Source organism: Choristoneura fumiferana, chromosome 17 (genome assembly GCF_025370935.1).
Source record: "Choristoneura fumiferana chromosome 17, NRCan_CFum_1, whole genome shotgun sequence".
Taxonomy (NCBI): Eukaryota; Metazoa; Arthropoda; class Insecta; order Lepidoptera; family Tortricidae; genus Choristoneura; species Choristoneura fumiferana.
In genome coordinates this window covers 1,991,189-2,012,029 of record NC_133488.1, presented here as the reverse complement: position 1 = coordinate 2,012,029, position 20,841 = coordinate 1,991,189, and the positions used below count along the sequence as shown (strand labels likewise).

The window sequence follows — 20,841 nt, the reverse complement described above, 5'->3', positions numbered from 1 at the left end:
GTTGTTTCGAGATTTATCTTATCCTGTGGGAATATCGGGATAAAAAGTAGCCTCTGTGTTATTCCAGACGTGCAGCTATCTACATACCAAATTTCATCTAAATCCGTCCAGCGTTTTAGCATGTGGACAAACTTACATACACACACACATACACACAAACTTTTACAGTTGTAATATTATAAGTAGGATTTATTTTTCACCATCATCCCAGCCTACAACATCCAATGCTGGACACAAGCCTTTCCACAATGAGAGGGCTCCAGCTGTAGCTCCCACGCGAGCCCAATGCGGATTGGGAACTTCGCAAACACCATTGATTTGCTTCACAGGTTTGTGATAATTTCCTCACAATGCTTTCCTTAAGTAAAGCTCGTGGTAAACTTCAAATGTAAATTAATTACTAAGGTGCGAGACCGGTTTGATCGCTACTGTTTCATTTCGCTTCGAGGCGCCAGCTGTCGCTTTCGTCTTAGTTAATCTATTCGCTACTAGATGGCGTTACGGTGTAACGAGGTGTCATACAGCTCGTTTCTTCCTAACTCTTTGTACTGTCTGGTTTAGCACATATTCGAAAAAATAACATTTAAATTCAAATTTCCTTTTCTAATTCCACACCTGTTCAATTTACGTCAAGTAGCCATTCTATTCAGAGCCTCCGAGCTGAACAGATACCTTGTCTTTTATCCTAGATCCTATGAATTTCCTAAAACTCCATAACAAGCTTATAATTTACTACTCCTATACGAAGGAAGGTTTTATCCTTATCCAGCTACAAATAATTGCAGTGTATTAGTGAAGCTCCTTAAGTTCATTGTTCTATGTAATGTAATATTGCTGGACTTCGGTGCCATCGAATTATATAAATAAAGAACTGGGCACGGAAACGTGCCCTTTTATTATTATCTTAAACAAATATCACTGTCTGCCCTATTCCTGCCTTCTTCTTCACCCGGACACCACCCCGTGACAACGGTATCAAACTCACCTAATAAACAGCTTGGTGTGTCCATACTGCACGTCATTGACCTGTAGATCCTTGAGCAGCACCATGACGGCGTCCTTGTCGTTGTTCCCCCTGAAGTTGGGCCACGTGTACTGGGACAGCATCTTGTACCGCTTGAGGAACCGGTCGTAGCGCTGGCGGGACGCGAACCCGGCGCGGCGCACGCGCACGTTCTCTACCAGACCGAGGTACGCCACTTGGTGACGAACCTGAACGGAAACAAATAACACTAACTCATTCAGACGACCAGATGGCCTAGTGGTTACAGAACCTGACTACGAAGTTTGAGGTCCCGGGTTCGATTCCCGTGTCGGGGCAGATATTTGTATGAAAAATACGAATGTTTGATCTCGGGTCTTGGGTGTTTAATATGTATGTATCTATATCTATATAATTATATTTATCCGTTGCTTAGTACCCATAACACAAGCTTTGCTAAGCTTACTTTGGGACTAGGTCAATTGGTGTGAATTGTCCCGTGATATTTATTTATTATTATTTATTTATTATTATCATTCCAGCCTATATTCGTCCCACTACTCGGCACAGGCCTCCTCTCAGAACAAGAGGGCTTGGGCCACAGTTCCCACGCGGGCCCAGTGCGGATAAGGAACTTCACACGCACCATTGAATTGTTTCGCAGGTTTGTGCAGGTTTCCTCACGATGTTTTTCTTCGCCGCAAAGCTCATGGAAAATTTCAAATGTAATTCCGCACATGAATTTCGAAAAACTCAGAAGTGCGAGCCGGGGTTTGAACCCACGACCCTCTGCTTGAGAGGCGATAGGTCAAAGCACTAGGCCAACTATGAAGTAAATATAATACTGTACTGGTGCGACAAGCAAACGAATAGTTCTATACACCATAGTACAGTTGAGTTCATAAACTAGTAAGCAAAAATTTTTTTCCAAAATATCTGAACACGCTGCGACGCCGTTCACAATAGAGTGTGTTCAGATTTATTTATTGATCAAAAATTTGCTCCGAGTTTATGAACTCGACTGTACAATACAATGAACATTGTTAAAATCAAGCAAAAACGCCATAAAGTACGGATCTTAGGGGAGCCACGGGTACCCGATTACTTGACAAGCATTCGTGGGACCGAAGCTTATATAAAGTTATATTTTTCGTATTATATAGCCATTGATAGTCCAGCAGTGGACGTCCTCAGAGGTGCGAGCTGGGGTTTGAACCCGCGGTCCTCTGCGTGAGAGGCGATAGGTGAAACCAGGCCACTAGTGATGTAACGAATGTCATTATTTGAACATTCGCGAATAAGAATTGGAATGCGAATATTCAGTTTTTCGTTTTTGCGCCAAATTGTCTATGGCAGTCTCGTTCGAACAAAGTGCGTTCCGGTTGTACTTTGTTCCGAGAATTACCCAGTTTATACGAACGCATCGCAAAGTAAATAAATAAATTATACCAAATGATTAAGTGAAGACTGATAATGTGATTACGAGATTAAGTTTTTTTTTTTATAAAAAAACATAAGATATAAATGTATTTTGATTTTATTAACCTATCTATTATCTAATAAATGTATTCTTTTCTGATATTCATATTCGCAAAACATTCGCAGAAATTTTGCGAATGCGAATGCGAATATGCAAAAATATGCGAATGCGAATATTCGTTACATCACTACAGGCCCCCACGGCTTCTAAATAAGACAGTTTAAAGGTGTGGTCTCACCAGCTGGTCGTCCCAGGTGTTGGGCGCCTGCAGCGGGTTGGGCTTGACGCAGCGCACGTAGAAAGGCTCTTTGGTCTGCAGCCCCGCCACCAGCGCCGCCATCGAGCTGCGGAACAGCGTCGCCGCCGACGGGGGGCGCTTCGATGTCTGCCACACAACATACATTCATAATATATCATGTAAGTAGAGGTATAACAATAAGGGGCTGTTTCACCATCCACTGATTAGTGTTAAGTGACGGTTAAATGTGATGCCGTCTCCGTCTATTCGAACAAAACAAATAGAGACGGCATCACACCGAAACAGCCCCTTAGTCCGTTAGATTAGTGTTTTGTTGTTTGCGAATCAAATAAAAAAATACAAAGATGAAGCGCTTCAAACTTCGGAAGTGTCGCATGGCGTAACGTCACACAGCACTTGTAGTATTACTGTAACTAGTAGTATAATTGTAATTAGTATTGACAACTATGAGACTATGGGGCTGTTTCACCATCCATTGATTAGTGTTAACTGGCGGTTAAATGTGATGCCGTCTTTCAAATCAAAACCAAATCAAAAATGTCTTTATTGCGGTTATGGGTAATAAAGTTGATAGACAGCAATACACAAAGAAGCGCCATATCCTGCCTGCTAGAGCTTTATTTGTTTTGTTCGAATAGACGGAGACGGCATCACATTTAACCGTCGGTTAACGCTAATCAATGGATGGTGAAACAGCCCCTATCTGTTCTTAATTTACCTTCTGTATGTTGGTCCCTCCCTCCGGCCACATGTCGGACAGAGAGTTGTTTGTGGACGAGTGGAGCAGCCGCTTGAGGTCCTGCCACAGGGAATCCTTGTTCTTGTCCATGAAACCCGTGATGGCGTATGTCACGTCGCCCGCGTAGTGCCTGCGCGACGAAAATGTTAACTGACATTAACTCAACATCTAACATCTGGTAGCTAGCATGGTAAATGTTAGACTCAACATCTAACATCAGGTAGCTGGCTTGATAAATGTTAGACTCAACATCTAACATCAGGTAGCTGGCTTGATAAATGTTAGACTCAACATCTAACGTCTGGTAGCATGGTAAACGGTTATGTTGTGCATAGTGTGTGGTAGTGGTGATAGTTGAGTCTGTATATGTATGAGTGTGAGTATGTATGTTGTATGTTGTGTGTGTTCTAACAGTTTGGAGATGGAGGAGCTGCATGAACACACATTTGTTGAATAAACGCAGGGGGCCTACCACGCTCTCTTAATACGATTCAATTTAGGCTCTAATCTAAACTGAACTGCATCGCTATTTCGTACCACGACGTTACTTTTGCGATTCAGTTCAAGCACGGTTCAGCGACAGCGATACAGACATTTTCATTCACTCACTTCAAGCGGTTTTCGTACCATGACGCTTAACTTGAGTGGGAATTGAATCGCTTCAGTGTCAAATTTAGCAGTATAAGTTACTCATTCTGTTAATTCTTTTGGAATTTTAAGTATTTTACTTGGAATATTTTTAAATTTCAAGAAACTTTAAAACTTTTATTCAAGTTTTATAACTTCTCATAGGTACTCACGACATTGTGCTTCTTAACTCCTCATTGATAAACTAATTTTTCAGTTAGAGAAGAGACTCGTGGATTAGTGACAGCGTAAACATTTTATTTGTAATCAACACAACGGTTGCTAAGAACACGGAATGACATAGAGTTATGGTTTTCCATAATAAAGAGGTTTTAGTATACAATATTTGGTTTGCATTATTATAGCGCATCCCTTTCGCGGCGTTTCGGACCAGAGACAATATCGGTCTTTCATTCACTTGTAAACCCATACATGCCTTGTGAGACTCAGCTCTGAGAAATAAACGTAGTGGTACCAATTTCGACGATTCAGTTTAGGTGCCTAAATTAAACTTCTCTGCGTTTGGATCGTTTATGAAAGATCATGGTAGGCCCCAGCTATCGTAAAGTTGTGGGTGAGCAAAGTAATTGTTTATAGTTAATTGATATGGACTCACGTGATCCGGAAGTCGACTCCGTGCTTCAGTTTCTTGTCGGCCGGCGCGAGCTGGCGCGACGTGTAGTGCTTGTGGGAGCCGAGACGCTTGTCCAACGCTTCCAGAAGTTGCTTGTCTGATATCTGGATACACACAAAGTATTTTGGAAAGTGCGTCATGCAGGTAATTAAATTATTCAAAAGATACGGTAATTTACTAAGGCCCTTATCACGCTTGCGACTGATGTGTATTTTCAAACACGTTCGTTACGTAACTCTCAAATGTGATAGATATGACATTTGTCTGGGAACTTTCTGGCCGGCTTGACCGCTGTTCTTGAGGAAGGATGTTATAGTAGGAATTATTTGAGGTGTCCCGATCTCGTTAACAGCCAACTTTTCGAACAAACCCATTGTATTCTATTGTGCCCTCAACCGCATAATACTCAGTTCAAAATGAACGGAAATATAAAATAAAATAGTTCATTGAAACAACGACTTTATTGTCTAGAGCAGATGGTGTATTTTAAATAAATACACGTTCGCAGATAATACTTTCTATGAGGCTGCTTATCTACCAAACGCATTTAATTTTGAAAAACATTATCTGCCAACAAAGTCTTATTTAAAATGAACTCTCAGTAGTAAATAATAAAGTCGTTATTTCAAAGTGCTATGTTATCTTATATTTCATTTCATTTTAAACTGAGGATTATGCACTTGAGGACATAATAGAATACAATGGCTTTGCTCGAAAGATTGGCTGTTAATGAGATCGGGACACCTCAAATAATTCCTTCTATACATTCCAATGTATCTTATACCACATTTAGCATGGGGAGTGCTCTGGGGAGTTGTTAGATCTATTGCCTGCTGCTAAGTTTCTAACCGACTTTTTTTTTCACCTCTCTATAGCTGGCAGTCTACTAGTTCGGAAAAACTTTTTACCTCTCATTCTGAGAGGAGGCCTGTGGGACGTATATAAGCCGATGGATGAGGACAGATAACAGTTGGGGAAGCCAAAACTCTGGATACTGAAAAAACTACATCCTTTTTCAGTTTCTAACTGGAATGTCGCGCGCTGAACGTCAAATCGTTCAAAATGCCATCAAACCTCTGAACGTTCGCGTCTAGAAACGAGCCAACCACCGTGCACCCACGTTTTACTCGACCAATCCAGTTTAAACTAGATCTATCCAGACAACACTGGGCTAACCCGCTCAATCAAACCACACAAAGTCACTGCTCCAAAATACCAAGTACATACAAATGTGTCTTGGTTCAGGAGTGGTCTTCCGGATGATAATGATGGTGATGATGTATGATACCTTGGTAGGGTTCAGACAAGCTTCATCCATGATGGCGATGACCCCCTGGTGCGGCGCGTCCACCAGCTCGCAGATGACGCGGTTGTTGAAGTACTGGATGGGCGTCCACTGGATGCCCTCGCGGGCGTACTCCTCCTGCTCTTGCTTCAGCACCAGCTCTAAAATAACGTTTATGATTAGAGAACCTGATTAGGCTTTGTAGGTGCGATCACCGGTCGCGGTCAAAATCAAAATCAACTTAAAACATTTTTATATGTTTAAGGCTCAGAAAAACCTATGTTAACCCTTTCCAAGCATAGTGCATATGTATAGCAACCACATAAATATACACAAATATTTGACCTTACTCAGTATACAATATGGTACAAAATCATTTGAATTTACTAAAAATATTATTCGTTTTTAAACTAATCCCTCAAAAGTAAACGGTAGCACATCTAAATTCGCGGGGTCTGGAAAAGTGTTAAAAATTCGTTGTATTGTATTGTAAATAGAAAATGTTTGTTGAAAACTCACCAATGAACAGCTGCTGGAGTTTTTCATTGCAGTAATTGATGCAGAACTGCTCGAAGCTGTTCGTATCGAATATTTCGAATCCGTAGATATCTAACACGCCGATGAGCGTGTTTTTGTATGTGCCTACGGGGACTTCTATTGCTCTGTTGATCTGAAAAAAAAAGTCCTTTGTAACTTTTCTAGTCTTATTCGCGCTTTAGAGACATAATACTTAACTTTAGGTTAATCGCAGCACTAAATCGTTTCTCATTCATATTAATATCATACTTTTCACAGGATTTAGATGCGTCAAAATATCGTGACATCAAATGCTCAGGGTTTAATTTTTAATTACATTACATCAATTTACATGCTAAATCTAGCATGATCAAAATTCTTGCGCCTTGTCCTTCCGTTGTGCTAATAAAGTGGGATGGTAATGAAATGAGGTAATGACGTCAAAACGAGCGCTCAAAACGCTCGAATATTCACCCAGCTACCTATTGATATCAGCGCCATCTATGCCTCACCTGCTGCACTATCCAGGTAAACAGCCTGTCATAGGCCGCCTTAGCCAGCGCCAGCCTCGTGTAGTTGGCATCGCTGAGGGAATGCTCCTTGCTGACCAGTTCCCCGCCCGCGGACAGAACCCGGCCAGACATGGCCGTCCGGAGGGCATCCTCGGTGACGCCTAAAGCCGATACGCAGTGTTTGACCGGCCCTCCGACCTTTAACTGGCCGTCCTGTGTTTCCGTGAATGTTAGTTCGCCCTGCAAAAAAAAAGGATAGTCAGGGTCTGCTCTGAGGGCCCACTCCGAAATTCGAAAATCGAAGTTCATATCCGTCCGTCTCTCTCACCCTCGTATTAAATAGTATAAGCGTCAGAAAGATGGAACGACACGAACTTTGATTTTCGAATTTCGGAGTAGCCCCGCTGTTGAGGACTTCCGAAAAACGTTTTTTTTTTATGAGGGCTATCGCGTATGAATTCGCCACTAGAGGCGCTAGTGTAGCGTGAGGTCTCCGAAATGTCAAATTTCATAGTTTTTAGGTGAACTACGCGGGTTTATTTATAATTAGAATAGTTTTGTGAATATTTTGCAATATCTGAAATTAATTATGGCAAATATGCGTTCCGGGGCAATGAATGTCTGTGTTTTGAGACAGTTTTGTCTTTCGGAAACCTTTGTCCTCCCGTTTTTCCGAACAAACCGGGGACTATGCAACACTGTGGCATGCTCGATATTTTTATGGTACGGTTTTAAGGTGTATTAAATATGATTTTAATCAAAACTTTGTTTTCACTCCCGTAATAACAGACTTTGAAAGCCATACTTAAAAACCTCTCGCAACAGTGCGCCATCTAGTGAGACAAAAAACGATAGCCCTCATTGGCATTAAAAGGACCCTGTAGTCACAGTGCCAGGTTTATAGGGATACTGTGCCATGGAATAAACCACTCGGCTACCCACCCAGTGGTTTGAACAATAGCGTCTCAAGCAGAAGGTCGTGAGTTCAAACCCGGGCTCGCACCTCTGTGTTTTTCAGAATTTACCTGCGTACCATGATCTTTTCGATGAAGGAAAACATCGTGCGTAAACCTGCGAAGCAATTCAGTATCGTTTGTGAAGTTCCCAATGCTCGGTAAGGACGCGTGAAAACGAAAACCCAATCCCCTGGAAACTGAGAAGAGGCTTGTACCCAGCAGTGGGACGATGATGATGACAGTCGAAAGTTTCAATGTGAAAGAGTGATAAAAAAACTGAATAGTGATCAACTGAACTGATCAAATCAAATTTGATTAAATCTTGCAAGTTAAATTCGACCAACATTCAGTAGTCAAATTGACCTGAAAATTGGAATACTAATGTAAATCGCGTGACAATACAATAATCTGGTAGTGACATCCTGGTAGTCCAGCCAGGATCGTTTCCGCAGGACGGAACTCTACAACGGTTAGTGGCATCGACTTGAAATTTGGTATGCAAATGTAGTTTGGGTGACAATGCAAGCACAGTCAACAAAAAATCATCATCCCAGCCTATATACGTCCCACTGCTGGGCACAGGCCTCCTCTCAGAACAAGAGGGCTTGGGCCATAGTTCCCACGCGGGCCCAGTGCGGATTGGGAACTTCACACACACCATTGAATTGCTTCGCAGGTTTGTGCAGGTTTCCTCACGATGTTTTCCTTCACCGCAAAGCTCGTGGTAAATTTCAAATGTAAAAACAAAAAATAGTTTCAACAAAAAAATAGTCAGCAAAAAAAGCTTGTATTAAAAATGTAATTTTTATGGTTGAGTTATTGACGTTTCCACTCACCAGTAACACAACACCGGCGACGATACTCCAGATATCATCCAGCACAGCCTGCGAGAAGCCCAGCGCATTAAAGGCGCTATTCGTAACGGAATAGAGCTTGGAATCCTGTGCCGTCGCCCGCTCGCTGCCAAGAATCTTGTACTGAGCGTTCGAAGTCAGACCGTATTTCTTCGTGTGAGGATTATTTGTACTTAATAACTGTAAAGAAAATGAATGTTTTTGAGAAAATGCAATTAATACAAAAAACTAAGTTTAATCAGGGATAGTGTATCATTTTTCTAGTTAAAGCATGCGGATAAATAAATCCATACCAATAGTATAAATGTCAAAGTGTGTTTGTATGTTTGTCCTTCTATCTCGTCGAAACAGAGCAACGGATCGACGTGATTTTGGCATAGAGATAGTTTACGGGCCAGAGAGTGACATAGACTACTTTTTATCCCGGAAAAATGTACAGTTCCCGAGGGAACAGCGCGCGATAACCGAATTCCACGCGGATGAAGCCGCGGGCAAAAGCTAGTTAAAAATAAATACATTCTGACGACCGGGTAGCCCAGTGGTTAGAGACCTGACTGCGAAGCTGGAGGTCCCGGATTCGATTTCAGGTCGGAGCAGACAGATTTGTATGAAAAATATGAATGTGTGTTCTCGAGTCTTGGTTGTTATGTATTTACTTACGTATGTATTTGTCTATTTAAGTATGTTAATCCGTTGCCTAGTAGTAACCATTATATACGAGTACGTTATGTCTACTGTCTGGTAGTTTGTTTACTTTAAGTTTTATACATTTAGATGCATTTAGCAGCTGGTTAGTAAGTAAGGCTCCTAAATAGGCGGAATTCGTAGGAAGTAAACAATATTATGCTATCTCTAAAGCAGTTCTGTACCAATTTAGTTTCGTATGGTTACTGAGAGAACACACATATTTCCCTATACTTCTTTACTAATATAATAAAAAGGTAATCTTTTGTTTATTTATTAAAAAATATCATGAGACACTTGACACCAATAGCCCTAGTCCCAAACTAAGCAAAGCTAAAGCTAGGCAACGGATAAACCTACTTATATAGATAAACACATAATTAAATATATATTAAACAACCAAGACCCGAATTTGAATTTGCTGTCACAAGTACTTTGTAGCTTTGTGATATATACTGCTCAAATGACAATAAGGGCTACGGGAATTTTATGGGTGAAATGAAAATACTAACAAATATAATTCTTTATAATATTCCATTCCATTTCTAAAAATGGTTTTATTAATACAACCTAACACAGTACAAATAATTAAATGTATTCAATTAAAAACGCAAACATATTTTTGATTAATTTTAACGGTTAAATTAATGTGGCCCTTATATTCTTTTGAGTAGTAAAGATTACCATGATGTTACAGTCGTCATACACCCTACAGCTACCATACATAAAATAAACCTTAAACTACGAGTCAACGAAACTACGCAACAAAAACACATCCATTTTCTATTTATCAGTTTTTCCGGGAAACTGAGTAATTAAATACACACCAGCCTGGATATAGATTAAGTTTTATCAACGATAAGGCAAAACTATTATCGGCACACGTCTGAGTCACCCGTCAAACATGACAGACTAACATACATCCTAAAAAAATATTTTTTTTAATTTTTAATTGTACCATTTTTTCGGCATAGTTTACCTATATATTTGTGCAAAATTACAGCTTTCTAGCATTGATAGTCCGTGAGCCAAGCCGCGGACGGACAGACAGACAGACAGACATGGCGAAACTTAGAGTTCCGTTTTTGCCATTTTGGCTCCGGAACCCTAAAAAAAAGAGTAAACTTTTTTGCATGCATTAAATTATGGCGAGTATGCATCGGAACATCTCAATCACAATTCCCATTTCGTAGCTAAAGGCTGACCAGGAATATAAAAAACGTGACGCGAGGGCAGCACTTCTACGTTTTATATTGCAACATTCTTTACACTTACCATACCATACCATACCCAGCAGTCATATTGACAACGGTGTCGGTGATGTTATTTAAAGGATAATTTTCTTATCCCTGAGACTTTTTCTATGACAAATACTTTTATACATTGTGAATGTGTGTTCCTTCCAAGGCTATGGATAATCTTCAGCATTTTAACGCACAAAAACTAAAAGAACACTAAAATACCACGCGCAAACAACGTTATGCTTTGACAGCAATAGACAGATGACATTTCAATTTAGTGTTACCAGTGCAAGAAATTAGTTTTATTGGATTACCGCAATATGGCGAGGTTTCTTATAATTCTGGTCAGCCTTTAGCTACCAAATCTGGCTACAAGAATGGAAAATGGACTACTTTCCTAACAAAATGTAATTTATCCGTCTGTTAAATTATAAGAAAATTTATTTGACAATTAAATAAAAAATCCATACTAATATTATAAATGCGAAAGTGTGTGTATGTTTGTCCGTCTCTCACGTCAAAACGGAGCGACGGATCGACGTGATTATTGGCATAGAGATAGTTTATGAGCCAGAGAGCGACTTACTAATTTTTATCCCGGAAAAATGCACAGTTCCCAGGGGTAACAGTGCGCGATAACCGAATTCTACGCGGGCGAAGCCGCGGGCAAAAGCTAGTGATAAAACTAGGTAAATTTCCGCGTGACGTCACGCCACGCCTCGCGACACTTTTTAGTATGAAATAGGGTTTGCATACCTATCTTTTTTTTCTGTAGGTAACTCGTACAGTGTTACAATGTTACAGTTTCTAAACATTGTAAATATGGAGGGAAACATGTAAACCCGTTTTTTCACGGGTATTTTTGTAAGGGCCTTATCACACGTGCGAGTTACGATCGTGTTTTCTATACACATCAGTCGCGGCGAACTCGTTGCGTGATCGCCTTCATACAAAACACGCTCGCTACTCATAAGTGTGTTAAAGGCCTAACACCGTGTATAAATTCTTCTTGCCCAAAAAAAAATTATCTTTGCTGAAATAAAGCTGGACACCTGTCTACCGGAGTATGAAAACCCTCACCGACCTGGTAAAACGCGTGGAAGTTCCTCTCGCCAGGCTGCAGCCCCACGACCCTGGACTTCTCCAGCAGGTAGTTGCTGATGTGGCCGCCGACCGGGTCCCCCTTGTAGTCGAAGTGTATGTCCATATATTTGCCGAAGCGCGACGAATTGTCGTTGCGATTCGTCTTCGCGTTCCCGAACGTTTCCAGTATAGAATTCGATTGGATGAGGACGTTTTTTACCCTAGAAAGGATAAACACAAGGTTAGTTATGTAACTCATCATCATCATGCCAGCCAAAAGACATCCACTGCTGGACATAGGCCTCCCCCAAGGCTCTCCACTCAGACCGGTCTTGTGCTTTCCGCATCCACCGCGATCCCGCGATTGTTTTTGGTAGCCGGGCCTCTGCCGGCGATTAACTATAGCACCGCCTGCCCCGCCGTTACCATGGTCGCTACCGGAGCCATAGCAGGGCCGCCGAGGAGTAGGGGTCTGGGCTGAGTTATATAACTATATGTGCATAAATGAAATCCTAGCGCTATTCCCTTATATTCTATTATGAATCCGTATTTACTTCGGCGACAGAATATTAAAAAAAAGACTACCTTATTCGTTTAACAGTTTACCTGATAACATCCGCCTTTAAACTGGCAAAAATATTTTTTTAAAAAGATCTTTAAAAAATATTTGTTCGAAACTCTTCCATAACACAATAACATAATTGTAACAATATAATCATTTATAAAATTCTAAATTACACAATGTTCTTATTTAATAGGTACTGAAGTTCTTATAGGGGCTGTATCCTGCAGACAAACTGTAAACAGTTTTGCGGAGCTATGTACAAAAAACTATGTGAAAGATTGTAGTTAAAATAAATTTATTTTCAATTCAATTTCTCTTGGTCACTCGATTACTTGAGAACGACTTTACCGATTCCATCCATATATTTTTTAGGTTTTCTAATACTTTGCCCGGCTGTAGACACTTTAACAGGTCAAAAAAAAAAACTTTGTAGAAGGTTCTTACGGAAAAAAAAAGTTCGTAGGTAATCTGGAATAACACATAGGCTAATTTTCACCAAAAATTCTCACAGGAGCGGTATGAAATCCAAAAACTCCAACCTTTAAGATTAGATAAATAAAATTCGGTGCGGAAGGAAACTCAGAGAGAGAAATACATCTGCTGGTGCTTGACAAGCACTTGGATTCTACACAGTGCGGGATTTGCTAAATTAATTTTCCGTTCGTCTCACCTGTCTATGTAATCTCTGTGTACTTGTGTGGTGTTGGCGGCGATGTACTTCATTATGAATTTGGATGCCTCCGTCTTACCCGAGCCCGATTCTCCCGAAATGAGGACGCATGTGTCTTTGCCCTGAAAATAATGAAGCGTAATTAATAAATGCACTATGCTATAACTTATCTTAGTTATATTCCTAACTCAATAGAAAAAGGCGGTATCCACCCGAAATTGTATAAATGCGAAAGTGAGGTTTTTTTCATACATCAATATTATACATCATATTAGAAGACCAGAATAAATAATAGAACACTTAAGGGCAACACACACAGAAAGCGTGCGCGGGTCGGGTCGTGTCCGCCGCGTGAGCCGCGCGGTTCGTTGTATTCACACAGAGAGCGGGTCGGACCCGCGACGGGCCCGCAGCGGCTATCAATGTTGCCAGTTTAGTGACTTAGTCCCTAGAAGTGACGACTTTTGCTTAAATCTTAGCGACCGCAAAAAAGTTTTGACGAATAAAATGGCGACTTGGAGTACAAATTAAAACAGTTCTAGAACCAATAATAGATACGACATTTTTGACAACTCGACAAAGAATTATACAGTGCCGCGAGATAAATGCGGAAAACGACAAAAGCGCTTGCGCACCAAGGTCAAACTTTATTTACTTACTTAATTAAATCCAATTTATGTAATAATGGGGCGATGGATGAAATTTTTAAAAGTGGCTGATTTTTTTTTATCGACAGGAATAAGCTTATACTAGTCAATGGAAAAAATATCAGATTTTTCTGTGGTACCAATTAATTTAAAAAATAAAATACTTAAATTTTATTCTCGCCAAAATGAACTAATTACTGCGCATGAATACGATTTTTAGGGTTCCGTAGCCAAAATGGCAAAAACGGAACCCTTATAGTTACGCCATGTCTGTCTGTCTGTCTGTCCGTCCGCGGCTTTGCTCAGGGACTATCAATGCTAGAAAGCTCTAATTTTGCACGGATATATATGAAAACTATCCCGACAAATTGTAAAATGAAAAATTAAAATAAAAATTTTTTTTGGTCCCATAGACGTAAAGTACGGGTTTTTTTTCTCATCCAACCCTATAGTGTGGGGTCTTTTAAATTAAAACCATTAGGGGGTTACTAAGACGATTTTTCGATGCGGTGATTTGTTTGCGAAATATTCAACTTTAAAGTACAAATTTTCATTAAAATCGAGTTTTAGGGGTTTTTAACTAAAGCATTAGGGATAAATATGTTTGAGAGTTGGTAACTCTGCGCTTGGCCCGCGCGCTGTTTGTGACGATGGGCGACGGGCGCGGGCCCGCGCACGACTCGTCCCGCGCCCGACCCGCGCCCCGCGTTCTGTGTGAAGGCGTCCATATACCGCCATGCAAATACGCCCGTCGCGGGCCCGCGCACGACCCGCGCCCGCTCTCTGTGTGTGTTGCCCTTTATACAAGTAATTTATTGAATCAGGCGTTACTTCACGGAGGTTCATATCAATGAACTAAAATAATTTCTTTGATCACCCGCGACCTTAAGCCGGGTTTAGACTAGCAAGAAAAGACGTGTAAGTTGCAATACATTGCGAGGCCGTAAAGCGAACTAGTTTAGTGGTAAATCGAGCGCCGCAATGTAATGCAACTTGCACGATTTATCTTGCTAGTCTAAACCCGGCTTTATGATAGCTACGTTTATGCAAGATATGCGTGTTCATGCAGTTCCTCCACTCCACTAAGACTGAGTCTAACATCTGGTAGAATGGTGTACGGTTGTGTTGCTCTGAAGATGAGCTCTGGTTGAGTTCGAAACGCGTCACTGTAGTGTGGTGGTGGTGATAGATGGGTTTATGTGATTTGTGTGTGTTTTTACAATGTGGAGGTTGATATAAAAGGTCGCAGTAGAGCAAAGAAAATATTTTATTTCACTTATACAAGATTACAGACTTCTAGTCTAAGTTAAGCAGTGGACGGACAGATTTAAACCATAAAAGTTCCTTGTCGGCCACGAAACCTTAAAAAGACTTAATAAAAACGAATCTTCTAAGCCAAGGCTTAATTATTGTCTCTACATTTTCTTTTTTTTAACCCTTTTGCGAGTTCATGCAGAAAATAAGCATATAATTCTAGTGAAACGAATCGTTCCATACGCATAGCTAACAATGTCGCGTTCAAAATTATCCTAACAATCGCAACAAACAGACGTCTTTACTGACACCGTAAACTGTCCTCCCAGTCTAGGGCTGCCAGCTGATTGTGATTACTCAAAACAGACTGAAGTTTTCCGGTATAAAATAGCCCAGCATGTGTGATTTGAGTGTTATTTTTTACAAGAAAAGATTTACTGAAATCAGTTCAGCATTTCCAGAGTTAAGAGGGTTTATACCTGCTGAGCTGGCAACGTTGCATTTTTTTTAGTTTTTCTCTATTATTCCATAAAAATTGAATGAAAATTAATAATGTTGTCTGAAAGAACCCTTCTTAATATATAAGTTAATGTGTCTGCTCCAATAATTATTCGTGATAGACTTTTATTTTCTTTAAAAACCGGTCATAAACATTAATTAGTTTTAAGGAATATAAAAGTCTATCACGAATAATTATTGGAGTAGACACATTAACTTATATATTAAGAAGGGTTCTATCAGACAACATTATTAATTTTCATTCAATTTTTATGGAATAATCGAGAAAAACTAACAAAAACGCAACGTTGCCAGCTCAGCAGGTATAAACGCTCTTAAGAGACTCCCTATGTACAGTCGGAAGCTTTTAATAATCACTTTCACTGTGACATTATTAGCACACAATTTGTTCGACTGACAGTCATCTGCATTATGCCCGGTTCAGGTTCACGTTATTCCAGTAAAACCGTTCTAGTAGCATGACACTGCGGTGCTCGATCGATCTTGTGTAACTCGTTTGGTTGTGACCCCGCAATGTATCGCTACTGGGACGAGTTTACTGGACATTAATATCTGAATATCTGCCACAGCGGAGCGTGCAAAAATATCTGGCACGTCCTATCGGCTCTACAAATAGAGTCTATCAGATATTTATGGATGCTTCGTTGACCATAATTAGATATTGGTGCTGGTTATTGTACAGCCGCCATCAGTAATTTCGGAGCGGGCAAGGTGATCAAAAATATAGAAACATGAACTTTAATACCTTAATAATAGGGTGCATGTTCCGATATTTTTGACCGCTCTGAAATATCTGATGGCGACTGTACAAGGATCTAACTTTATTTTTAGATCAAAGGGCGGAAGGGAGAGGGAGTCGAGACATATGACAGTAAGCCAGCCTCTCCTCCTCCGAAATATGACCAAAAATGCCTCGCATAGTTAACGGACACAATCAATCAAATCAGCTCACATCCACCCACTGCTGGGTAAAAACCTCTTCATTTTCACAAAAACATAGTTAATATAAAATAGTAATAAGGTAAGTGTCAGTTCATTGCTAATATTGCTGTTTCTTCGCAAAGTAACGCTATAGAATCAATCAATTTGCTTTGCACTCCCATCTAGCAACCCTAGTTTAGTCTCTGAAGCATTTTAACCGTTTACGAGCCATTTTTCCAGTTGGGTGGTCTTTGGCGAGTTATGGTCTCTTTTACGAGGGCCGCCAGGACAATGGGAACTGAGCCATGAAATTTGGAACTCTGTAGCGTTTTCAATGGCAATATGGCAGTTCCAGGGGTGTGATACTCTAACAAAATAAACCATAGGTTCTCAGCGTGGGCGATAACGATTCTTTATGGTCGTTGAAGTCTTTGAAAGGGACAGTGTGGCAGTAGAATGATCAGAGAAAATTAGAGGTTTTTGTTCAACGTGGACGATTCCCGGATGATGATGAAGGATAATGTACCATCAGCCAAATATGTGGTCTACCACCCTAAAGTTGATAATCGTTTGTATGTCATAAAACAGTAATGTCAATAGACGTATCTGTCAACTTGAAAGTTCGACTTTAACGACATATTCATTTGATAGGAACTTGTTTAAAAATTGATAGGCCACTTATTTGGCTGATGGTACCTATGTAGCAGGTTCAAGGGGCAAAACAAATTTTAGGGATCACTGCGATCGGCAGACAATTATAACTTGACCCCTTTAATCGCGGGCATTATACGAAGTCAATTGTCTCGCCGCTGGTTGTGCCAATGTGTATTGACGTTAACATTGGTCAACGTCAAGACACCAAACCTATACGCTTGCTATAGAACGAGTCGTTACGATAATTTCGGGACGTCGTTTAACCTTTTCGACGCCAACGACTCATATATACGCTCCGCAGGGCGCAGGTTCCACGCCAACGACTTATATGTACGTCCATTACTTCAATGCAAAAGCAACGTTCGTTCAATTGTGTTAAGGTTGAATTTTAGACATTGCAATATAGAACCCTAGCGTATGGATGATGCCTTTTGTATTTGACGTGGCGGCGAAAAGGTAAAGAGTCACTCCCCAGTGGTTCAGCACTGGTTCGCTGTCGCTGGCGTGTATGCCAGTACGTATTCATTCATACGCAATCTGTATTTTGTAACACGGATCATGAGTGTGTTGTGGCAATAGAGAAGCGAGCCAAAGGATTAATTGTCAACAGACTTAAAAGACAAAATGGTGAAAAAAGTTGGTTTATGACTGGTGGAGCCACTCATAGAAGCTCGGCAGGCAGGTCGCTGCTCTAAAGCTTTTATTAAATTCATTGTAAAACCATTGTTAGTATCAATTAGTAATTTGTAAAGTAACAAAGTTCCACACTATATATTTTTGATGGCAGACCTACAAGAGATGCAAAGCCTGCAAGCCTGTTATTTGGAAACAAAAATAAGATTTTTATAGCTGTTGTGATGGCCCAGAGATTCCCTTGTCTTAAAGCTATAAAGTTTCGACTTTATCTGTTTAAAATTTGCAACAAAGGGTGTTTGTAAGTCTTTTGCTTTACGGCTCATGAGTTAAAAGCCATTCAAATTCGTTGAATTGTTTTTGGCCCAGACTTGTTTTTAGGCGATCAATTAAAAACTGCATCTATATTAGCTATCCCGTCTGGGTATCAATGTGAATACTGACGTACATACAGGTGAAAAAAAACCGGTCAAGCTCGAGTCCCTACTCGTACACGAAAAGTTTCGTAGCACCTTAAAATTGCCAGTATTAAAATTAACTTTCTTTATTTCACGATTCAAAAGATATAACCCTGTGACAGACAGGTGGACAGGGAGCTCCAGTAATATTAGTGCAGTCATTGCTCCTGGGTACTAAACCCTAAAAATAGAAAGAAAGCAACTATTACGATACGCGATGTATGTGGCTAGGAATCGATCTGACGTAGTTATTATTTATTAGGCACATACTCTGGCCACCTCTTAGGCGTATCATAAAATGACAGCGTTTCACGATATGTCTAGAAATTACATAATCTAGCGGATCATACGATCAAGCGACTTCAATCTCAGCAGTTTTTTCAACGACCACTACGCGTCACCGCATGGCGTCCTGACAAGTGCAGGTGGTAGGACCTTGTGCAAGGACCGCCCGGATTGCTACCACCATCTTGCTCGCTAATCCTGCCGTGAAGCAGCAGTGCTTGCACTGTTGTGTTTCGGCGTGGAGAGTAAGACAGCCGGTGAAATTACTGGCACCTGAGGTATTCCATCTTAGGCCTCTAGGTTGGCAACGCATCTGCAATACCCCTGGCGTTGCAGATGTTTATGGGCGGTGGTGATCTCTTACCATCAGGAGATCCACTTGCTCGTTTGCCATCCAGTAGAATAAAAAAAAAAAAAAAGTTGATTCCCACAAACTACCAAAATTTTTGACATTATGATGACGTTAGTGATATCAATGTGTATAGCAAAGCTTGTCTCACTTTCCGGATTAAAATGCTCACTCCTCTTTAAATTTCATACAATTCAGTGCATCTCAAAAATAAAAAGAGTATTGTAACTAAATCTTTTGTCACTGGTAACAAAAGTATCGCAGTCGCCTGTCTAACAAAGAACGTTCCAGGACGAGACAATGCTTCGTACTAATGGCCTTTTTAAAGGTCCTCGCTAGTAGGAACCTACACGGTAAAGGGTACTCAAGCTTGACGGCTGCCCTTATGTGCCAGACGGGCTGCTTATGGTGTCAACTGTCTATGCGATATAAGATAGTCTGGCAATTTGGAACCGTGGAAAATTGCCACTGACACAGCAGGACTACTACGAAACTCGAAACTCGAAGTTCGTGTCGTATCGTCCCTCTCGCTCTCGTATTAAATAGTATGTAAGAGAGACCGCACGACACGAACTTAAAATCCGATTGCTTGCAACTCTCCCTTAGCATCCAAAGTGTGAGGTCGGCTCAATAGGAGCACCCTTAGGCATGCTAAGTTTAAACCACCCACTTGCTGAGCAGCCCATCTGGTTGCTCGCCCTCTCTCCGGTAAGCTGTAAAAGCCGTCTGAGGCTAAAAGCAACAGTCCGACCGAAAAAAAAAAAAAAACGACACGAACTTCGAGTTTCTATATATATATATCATCATCTCAGCCTATATATGTCCCACTGCTGGGCACAGGCCTCCTCTCAGAACAAGAGAGATATATGTAGATAAATACATAACTTAAATACATATCAAAATTATCAATCGTCCAAGACATTAGAGATTGTAATACAGGGTGTTATGCTCTCAGGCTCTATGCTATGTAGTCAGGCAATCCCTACCTGTTGCCTGAGCACCCTCTGGCAAGCATCGGCGACGGCGAACACATGCGGCGGCACCTCGAACATCTCCCGCCCTCTGTACTGCGCCATGTGCTGGGCATTGTAGATGTCCAACGTTTTGTACGGGTTGACAGACACCAGCACCTCGCCTATGTATGTGTAGATTTTGTTGTGCTGGAACCTGGAAAGAACGAGATGTTGGTTAATTTGGACTAAAATGAAACTATGAGAAAACTCCGGTGAAGTATGAAAATTACTCTTATATCACAACCGGTTTAGACTTGGGGTATTTTTCTAAAAACTTTGACTGCAGTTTAAATTGATTTTAAAATCGAAATGAAGTCTTCTTTCAGTAAAATTGTCTATCTACAATATTTAAGATACTTTCACTCCATGTGGCATAGCCGTGAGACATCCTGTATTTATTTATTATTGACTTCTGATAATGCGCAGTATATTTAACCGATGCTGGTGCAAGTTAATCCAGTAATCAAATACAAAGTGAAGTTAAATAAGATAATGCAAAAAGTTGTTCCATTGTCTAAAGACACAATAGCATTATGATTCTTGCAAAGAAAACTGAAATTATGATAACTAATATCGCGACATCTTGCTGTTTCCCGTTACAGTTCACAATTCACATACCAGAAATTGATATCCCAATGTCTGTCAATTGTGTTTGTTACTTATTTTGTACAATAAAGAGTTTACATACATACATACATACATATTGCTAAATGATAAATAAATAATGAGGATTTCTTGGCGAAATATCACTAGATGGCGTTAGAATCGAGAGGTCTGTTTGCCGTTACAATCTTGCTTGCGATTGGCTCATTTTAGTTACTTACCTACTTAATTACGAAGGTAATTTTTTTTTTATTCGACTGTATGGCAAACGAGCAAGTGGGTCTCCTGATGGTAAGAGATCACCACCGCCCATAAACATCTGCAACACCAGGGGTATTGCAGATGCGTTGCCAACCTAGAGGCCTAAGATGGGATACCTCACGTGCCAGTAATTTCACCAGTAATATTGAAATTCCCC

At 40.5% G+C, this 20,841-nt stretch overlaps 1 protein-coding gene across 1 annotated transcript; it reads right to left on the bottom strand.

The window, feature by feature from the left end:
• Nucleotides 1–981: 981 nt before the first annotated feature.
• Nucleotides 982–19,982, bottom strand: LOC141437508 (unconventional myosin ID-like). Its single transcript, XM_074100930.1, has 11 exons — nucleotides 19,794–19,982; nucleotides 13,088–13,209; nucleotides 11,854–12,073; nucleotides 8,827–9,024; nucleotides 7,035–7,274; nucleotides 6,526–6,676; nucleotides 6,010–6,167; nucleotides 4,704–4,825; nucleotides 3,440–3,590; nucleotides 2,701–2,847; nucleotides 982–1,212 (listed from the first exon to the last, which is right to left on the bottom strand). Exons 1-11 carry the CDS (start codon nucleotides 19,881–19,883, stop codon nucleotides 982–984), a joined length of 1,830 nt encoding a protein of 609 aa, XP_073957031.1. The 5' UTR covers nucleotides 19,884–19,982.
• Nucleotides 19,983–20,841: the final 859 nt, after the last annotated feature.

Bases quoted from the DNA above. Each gene is read 5' to 3' on its own strand.
- LOC141437508 (XM_074100930.1), bottom strand. From the start codon at position 19,883: ATGGCGCAGTACAGAGGGCGGGAGATGTTCGAGGTGCCGCCGCATGTG. The intron at 6,677-7,034 runs GTGAGGCATAGA...TTTTTTTTTCAG, and splicing joins TTACCTGGATAGTGCAGCAG to ATCAACAGAGCAATAGAAGT. The intron at 2,848-3,439 runs GTAAATTAAGAA...GTTGTGTGGCAG, and splicing joins GAGGGACCAACATACAGAAG to ACATCGAAGCGCCCCCCGTC.